This window comes from Chenopodium quinoa, unplaced genomic scaffold (genome assembly GCF_001683475.1).
Source record: "Chenopodium quinoa cultivar QQ74 unplaced genomic scaffold, ASM168347v1, whole genome shotgun sequence".
Taxonomy (NCBI): Eukaryota; Viridiplantae; Streptophyta; class Magnoliopsida; order Caryophyllales; family Amaranthaceae; genus Chenopodium; species Chenopodium quinoa.
In genome coordinates, this window is record NW_018743920.1 from 9,277,853 (window position 1) to 9,286,220 (window position 8,368).

Sequence of the window (8,368 nt, forward strand, 5' to 3'; positions counted from 1 at the left end):
TTGAAATTTGATATTGAAATCTTAAATTATTTTTAATTGAAAATAATGTTAGAGTAAAAAAAAAAACTAAATTATTATGGGAAGTTGAATTTTTTTTTTGGGGAAATGATATCTTTGGTAAGGATTTTTTAAGGGGTGATCAACATTGGCATGACTCGCATCCCGACCCGATCCGGCCCGAAATAGGGTGGGTTTGGGCAAACCTAAAAATACATTTTTAGTTAAAACTCGAACCGGGTTCGAAAAAAGCCCGAAAACCCGCTACTTTTCTACGGGTTTGGGCACAAGAAATTATGATATGGCCCGGCCCTACTCGATTTTTTATCACCTCTAAATTTTTCCCGTTAATAATGTGTAATTTTTCAGAAAATTTTATCAAGTTTTTATCTCGTTCTTTTTATTATATCTTTATGTTCTTTGGTAATGCATGTTTTTGTCAAATACAAACATGTTCTTTGTCAAATACATGTATGTTCTTTATGAAACACAGGATGTTCTTTCCGCCTTTTTTTTATTTATCCGGGTGTACGATGAGCACTGTACACCCGTGTGTATAAACCACGGATTATGTAAATGTACAATTTAGTTAGATGAAGTATCGCAAATTGCTTGTAAATGAACTATTTAGCTGGATGAAGTATCGCGAATTGCTTGTAAATAAACTATTTAGTCGGATGGAATATCGCGAGTTGCTTATAAATGAAATATAGAATTGGATGGAATACATCATGTCGTAGTTGTATCGAACTAACAAAACAATCGGAAGAATTATTTTGTGCGCACTGGCAAATTCGACTCTGAGGCTTTAATATACGCTTATGAGTTATGATTGGAGATTCTATTAGCATTTTCTTCCGGTTGATTGAGCTGCATTTTTTTCCTTATAAGATTGCAAGGAGAGCAGTGAAGTAGAGGAATGGGAGACAGAGGACATGTGTAAGGTGGGACGAGGATAACTTGGAGGAAATTGAGAAAAATAAACCTACAAGGCAAAAGATCACTGAGCCGAAGACGCCGTTTCATCGCTCGATTGATAATGATGGTTCTGGGTCACCAATGCAAGGTACTTTTGATAATTTTATAGATGATATTGAAAATTGTGAGGTCGTTCATCATGCTGCTTCTCTAAATGGAAAGAACACTCATCTTCCGAGGATGAAGGAGATGATATAGTGGAGGATGGTGAAGTTTCTGAATCGGGGAGGAATGTGATTTTCAGACAGCATAGGCAAGCTCATTATGATGAGTTTTTAAAAGCAAAGGAACTCTCTTGCGAGGATTCTTTCATGATGAGGATGGAGATACTACAACAAATCACAATTTATCTCAAGACTATGGAGTCAAAGATACTGCTATAGGTACAGACAATGCTATTAGATATTCTACTTAAAACAATATAGTGCTGTGATGTTACCAAGTTGTATCTAGTAAGAAGTGAAAGAGATCTCTTTTATCAAGATACTCACACTTTGTGAGGGGATTTCAAGTTTTGAAGGTTAATAGAGAACAGTTGCCATAAACCGTGGTAGCTAATTAGAAACACATACCAGCACTATGATTTGATGGTGGTGTATATCTTTTTTTTTTTTTTTTTGTCAAGGGTGGTGTATATCTAGGATGCATGGACACGTCACTCAGGATTGTTGGTGTTTGATTTGGACACTCCAGGGGAGATAGGAAGATGAAGAAGTAGTAATGGAGTTTTGTTATATATTTGCAAATACATAACAATGATTAAAATATTCTACAAACGCATGGTAGAGAGAGAAAAGAGGAGAGAGATAGGAAAAGAAGGTATGTAGGTGGACCTCTTTGGTCAGATTGCCATCACGTGACGGGGATCACATGCTAATTCTGAAAGCTTGTATAATATTATTGGATCTTCAGTGATATTATTTATGCATAAATTTAATACCATTAAATACATGTATAGTACTACTATATGCATAAAGTATTATTTAATGTTCAGTGGTATTATTTGACAATCCAATGATAAGATACTACTCTAAATTTCGGAAATGTGCATTACATATTTTCATAAATGCCCTTTATTATGCACTAGCAAATGCAGTGTTATACTCCCTTTAAATTGCCTCATAGGAAGATACATCTTGGACATGCCACCTTGGCATATCGGTTTTTTTTTTTTTTGTTTTCGAATTATGAAACCCTGTTGTACTATTCTTTTGGTTCTTTCATTCATTCTCAACGCTAGTCCACCACACCCATTCTCAGTCCCTCACTTCTCTTAAACCCTCTCATTCTGATTGGCGCCGCACCTACCGGTGTTCTTACCAACGACCCTCTCACTGCTGCTGCCTCAATAAATCTTCCCTTCATCTTCATATCTTCTTCTGTTTTGGAGGAGTTATAATTTCTAAATTTCAAATTCCAGGTTTTCATAGTTTTATTTATTATAATTAGTCTCATTATTATATACTTCTATTTAATTGCTGCTGGAAATTGTTTTTTTTTTTTTTTTTTTTTTATGTATATAACTTTTGCCTTAATTTGATGATTGTTAATTTAATGTATAAACTGTAGCTTGATTTTGATTATTTGGGGTTGATTACTTGATTAGTGATGTAGTGATTATGATTATTCTGAATAACCAAGTGACATGTTATTATTTGAAACTATGCTTTTTTTAATGTTATTTTATATTCTGATTAACCAAGTGATATTTGATTATTTGTAAGTGTTTAGTTTCATGATTTTTAGGACTTAAACTAAATCCTTTTATTTGTGTATGCGACGATGCTCGTGGCACTTTGTTTACTTGTTTTAGATTAATGGTAAGATTTGATGTCAGTTATTTAGTGTTTCAAAAATTGGTTATCAATTTATTTACTTTTTTGATATATTGTATGCATTGTAATTTGTCGTATTCATGTTCCTTTTTTTATGATTGACATTTTTCGTGTCTGTTTGGTACATGTATCTATTTCTTTACGAAAGCTCGTACATCTTAGGTGTGTATATAAGCCTCACTTTCTTGTTGAAATGATGATGTTGGTTTAGATTATGTTTTCTCAGTGACTTTGTTTCTTTAACTATGGATTGTTTGCCTGTTTCTATGCTTTTGTGTTAATAAGTTGTTTGAATGAGTTTTATGTTTTTGACTTTATGAAATACGGAGTATATCACATGTTTCATTGGTCATATAAAATACTAGTCTTGTTAAAATTAACACACTGTTGTGTAGTTTTAGTTGTAAATATTACTGCTTGTTACCTTCTAATTGTTTTTCTTTGTAATGCTCTATTATGATGAACTCTAAAACCTTTCTTTTATAAAGGTTAAGTTTGGATTTATTGGAGAATTGATTTCATGGTAGATTTCTCCCAGTTAATTTCACTTTCTCTGAAGTCCTATTAAGAACTAATGTGAGACCTGCTAGATCATCCTAGATTAGTGTCCCACACTAATCACGTGCTTGTCACGTGGTGGCTTTAAATGAGCCATTTCCCACACTTTCCCTGCTCGGATTTCCCTCTTTCTCTCTCCTCTCTCGATTTACAGCAATGGCGGAAATTGGCAACTATGACGTCACCTCTCGTCTTCCATACAAGCTCATGCTTTCCTGCCCATCTGGTCTCCTTCCTTCTCAGGTATATTCCCCTTTTCTCTCTCCTCTTTATTCAATATTCAGGAACAAACCCTAATTAATCTTGAATTATTCCTCAACTACGGAGTACTAGTTATGTAGCATTGCGCAATAATTAAACCAATTTAATTGATTTTGTTTTGGTTGGATGAATGTATGAAGGTGTCAGTGATTTTTGACAAATTGTATGATCGTATCCCGCATCCAGATTTCGACCTTGAAAAATCGATTGATCAGGTTATTAGTATTATTATTCGCTTTTTTATCGTTATTTTGAACTAGAATTAAGCTCGTACAATTCACTCTAGCACTAGCTAAAAATGGAAGTAAACAATATGGATTACTTTATATGTGTAATTGTATTTCTATATTGTGTTATGTGAGATATTATGCTTATGAGCTTAGTCTTTAATAAATTTTATTCTGTTTTGATGTATTTTGGTAGATATGGGATCAAAGAGCTCAACAAAATTCGTCATTGTATAATGGGAAGAAGTTCAGAGTATGTTCACTCTTGGAAGGGCATATATTTCCTTTTAGAGTAGGAACAATTATTCGTTCGTAGTTATGATGTTAGGATTCCTTTTCCTTTGTCTTCTTGGGTTTTTATTCTTTTTATTTTTTGTGATGCATGAATGGTTTTCAAATGCGCGAATTTTCTAGTAACTTTACAGAACTGATTGTACAGTATGGTGGACATGCCTTTCATAGTACTGGTGGTGTTGATTGTAAGAGCAATTGTTACTTGAACTTGCACCTTGGTTTGACAGATTACAGGTCTATATCTTTCTTTCTGATGACTTTTACTTCTGAAGTTTGGATGTCATGAATGTCAATTATGTGTTGAACTTGTCACTGCATGTCTGCATATACTCGCAAATTGGATTAGACATGCTCGTTATTCCATTTCTCATCTTTAAATTTTTCAGTTGCTCTAGTGGTCCTCAGAAAGGACTATCCCTGTGATGGGGTATAAGATTTCATCATGATTTTCATGAGAGATTATTTGTATAAGGCTGTTGGCTTTCTCCTACTTTGTATGTGTTACTAGTTCATTAAAAAATTTTACTTGAGCAATTTGCTGTGTGGTTTTTCCTTATGTCTGGCTCTTTGAATTTGCATCATTGTTAGCAATGTTGTTTCATATGATGATGTAGTCAAACTTTCAGTCTTTCTCCAAACCCTGCCCTGCAGTTACTGCCCCCCTTTCTCGATAAGTTTGTTGTGGTGTACCCATCTGTAGTTTTGTATGTGAACGTTTTCCTCTGATAGTTTATTGTTTGACTAATGAGAATTGTTGCTTACTTTTATTTAGGACTTTCATGGGAACAAACCTAAATCCATTATGGGAAAAGTTTCTAGTTCAATCAGAAGGTAGCTTATCAATCTTAAATTCCTTAATGCTGCAATTTGTTTCATAAGTGAATGCAATTTTACTGCTAAAGATCTATGTAATATTAAATTGGAACAAGACTCTTGTTAAACACCATATCCTGTGCAGATATTATGCTTCCTTAGATGTTTCCAAATGTCACTTGGGAATATCTGGACATATTTCTACAAGCAATAACCGACATACTGTATGTTTGATAGAGCTGATGCTTGTTGTTCTAGCTAGTTGAAATAATTGATTAAAAAAGATGTTCTTATGTTCGTTATTTCTACAAGCAATAACCAACTTACTGTATGTTTGAAGTGTGCTTGACTGCTTTGTTGCTCTAGTTGAAGCTTGTCCTGGTGATGATTGAGTTGAACTTGTGACTTCCAATTATTATAAATGCCTTCTTCCAATATATCGACCTTTTCTTTTTCCTAATTGCTGTATTGATTGATTACTGTGAATGTACACAGTTTGCTGTATCCTTTTTTTAAAAAATAAGTCCATCTTTCGGGTGAATGCTAAATTACTATTGGCATATGGCTTTTTATAGATGAAACTATACGATGTCAACACACTTCAAATCCACTAGGTAATGGTGGAATTGTAGAGACTTCTGATGGAAAGATTCTTGTGCTGAAACGAAGTAATAATGTGGGGGAATTTCCCGGTCATTTTGTTTTCCCTGGTGGTCATCCAGAGGTAATTGCACTTATCAGAGATTCTCAAAGATTTAAATCTTATGATTACTGCAGCATATGCTTTTTTTTTTCATTGAGTTGCTTCTCACTCCCCTCCCCCCAGTCCCCCACCCGCATATAAAAAGATACTTTTGCACATGCACTTTCACACGAATACGCACATGAGCATGTGCAGCTACTGGTTGACTGTTGAATTCCTGCAATTTCTATGAAATGGTTGTTGCCTTCATCTTCTCTGACCAGAATGTAATAATATGGCTTTTAAGAAGTACTTCGTTTACATAAAGGTGCTCCGTGGCCGCCTAGTCTTGTAGAGTTGTTGATGTATTGTAAAATATGATCCTGCTACCAATTTGCATTAATCACCAAAGTAGTCATCTTATCATCCCTTGTAACTATTGATCTGTTCTATTTATTTATTTTATATATTTTTTCTCATTCATCTTTTACAGCCCGAAGAGGTTGGAATTATATCTCATGACAATTTGGATCCTGAATCCTTGAGTAGAAGAGTTTCTATGGAGATGTTTGATAGTATTGTTCGTGAAGTAGTAGAAGAAACTGGAGTGCCAGCCATATCTTTGGTGAGTTGAAGTTCTTCTCTGCTGTTTTGGTTGTACATTGCTGGAGTCTCTTGTGATTATTTTGGTGTCTTGGGAAGCTTCTCTGCTGTTAACTTGTGAAGCTTATATACATCTGATCCCCACTCACAAACTCCTTGCCTTGAGCATGAACCTCGCAATAAGCTTTTAAGGCAATGGTTATATACTTTTATGAGAGCTTTGTCAGGTATTTGCCCCGTCTTAGCTCTGTTTGCACATTGGATTAACCCTGCTGACAAGATTTTTTGTGGTCATTTGCTCTAGAACTAAGCATAATACGTGTATGGGTTTCATTTATGGTTAAGAGCTCCTCTTTAGTGCTATTATTGATGATAAATCCTTCTTTTCTAATGCAGTCCAACCCAGTTTTCATTGGTATATCAAGAAGGGAACTGAATGTGCGACCTACTGCTTTCTTTTTTATGAAGTGCTCACTTCAGTCAAAAGATATTGAGAAGTTATACAGTTCAGCTCAAGATGGCTTTGAGTCCACTCAACTTTGTACAATTTCAAAGGTTATTTACTCATATTTACTTGGATCGTGATCATCTCCATTTGATTTTAACTCTAGTAATTATTTTTGTGGCTCTGAACTGTTATTATTTTTGAGCTTTGATTATTCATAACTTCATATGGACTAACAGCCATAACAACTACCTCAAGCATCTAACTGTCTTGCTTGCTTTATTTTTGTAATGTAAGCTGGCGTTAGTGTAGCTCAATGCAAGTATGGAGTACTAAATTATATAGTGAACTGACAGGATGAATTGGAAAGCGTAGCATGGAAGATGCCTGGTTGTCATCATGGCGGATTAGCTCTCTACAAGTTGATGGAGGATGCAAAACAAAACTGAGACTAAATCAAACTCAATAAAACACCAGTGATACCCTCAAATTCATGTAGTTTTTGTAAAGCTTATGTGAGCTTTATTCTAGGCATTGATTTGAAGACTTTATTTTATGTGGCAACGGTATTATCTTCGACCTAACTAATTGTTTGTATTACTAGCATGGTAGTGTTTTAGATTTGATGACGTTTCCAAATAAGTGATTATGTATATAAGAGCAACCAAATCTCTCATTTCCTAATTGTCAAACATGGCAGTTGTTTTTTTGTCCTGGAACTTGGAAATGCTATTAAATTCTACATGCAGCCGTCATATTCATATCTATTACATTCTAAAAAGAGAAGTAAGTTTGGGCAAAAAGGGTAGCTGTACAATATATTGTTTTGCCATATTTCCTTCCATATCCCAACTACCTTTGTTTATTTTTTTTTGTTTATTCTTTTGGACTTTTGGTGGTTGTATCAAGAATTTCCTCAGCATTATACATGGCATCCAAAAAAAACAACCTCGATCGTAGCAGGTCCAACCTCTTTTGATTATTTGCTGACCTTCCATTTTAACGAGGTTTACTTGGAAGCAGATGACTCTATAGACAAGTGCCTACAAGAAGCTTGTCAAAGTCAGATGTCGTTTGCCTTGCGATAACTATTTGCTACATTGTTAGTATATTGCAATCCTGAAGACCCTAACTTTTTGTGGGAAAAAAAAAAACCCATATCTTTCTGAAGATTACAACCATAATTTCCCTTCAAACAAAAAAAAGGCTCGCAAACTAACAATAAAAAGCATTTGTTACCTTGTTACAATTTTGGCTTAGTAGAACTCGAAGAAGACGACTTTGAAATAGGAATGAAAGAAATTGAAGAAGAGCTTCAAACGTCCAGAAGAAATAAATGCAATTGAATTACTTAATAATGAACAGAAACTTGCATACGACACAATCTATAACAAAGTGGTGAATAATAAGCCAGTTGCTTTCTTCGTTGACGACCCTGGTGGTACAGGAAAAAACTTTTTGTATTCTACATTACTTGCTAATGTAAAAGCAAAGGGAATGATTGTTTTAGCAGTAACGAGGTAGAATTGCAAATTCTCGATTCAAAATCCCTCTTGATGTTGACGAGATTCCAAGTTCCAGTATTTCCAAACAAAGTGCTCTAGGACAACTTATTCGTCTTGCAAGACTTATTATATGGGATGAAGCGCCAATGGCAAAACGTCAAACGATTGAA

At 34.6% G+C, this 8,368-nt stretch overlaps 1 protein-coding gene across 2 annotated transcripts; it reads left to right on the plus strand.

Annotated features, from left to right (window-relative positions):
• The first annotated feature begins 1,450 nt into the window (after nucleotides 1-1,450).
• On the plus strand, nucleotides 1,451-7,369 carry LOC110688493 (nudix hydrolase 9-like). Of its 2 annotated transcripts, XM_021865249.1 has the most exons (9): nucleotides 1,452-3,611; nucleotides 3,770-3,844; nucleotides 4,053-4,109; nucleotides 4,296-4,384; nucleotides 4,923-4,981; nucleotides 5,539-5,687; nucleotides 6,139-6,270; nucleotides 6,645-6,803; nucleotides 7,050-7,369. In XM_021865249.1, the coding sequence occupies exons 1-9, from the start codon at nucleotides 3,525-3,527 to the stop codon at nucleotides 7,140-7,142; spliced, it is 900 nt and encodes a 299-aa protein (XP_021720941.1). In that variant the 5' UTR covers nucleotides 1,452-3,524; the 3' UTR covers nucleotides 7,143-7,369. The 2 variants fall into 2 exon arrangements, with proteins under 2 accessions (XP_021720943.1, XP_021720941.1); XM_021865251.1 differs by lacking the exon at nucleotides 3,770-3,844 and having other exon boundaries at nucleotides 1,451-3,611.
• Nucleotides 7,370-8,368: the final 999 nt, after the last annotated feature.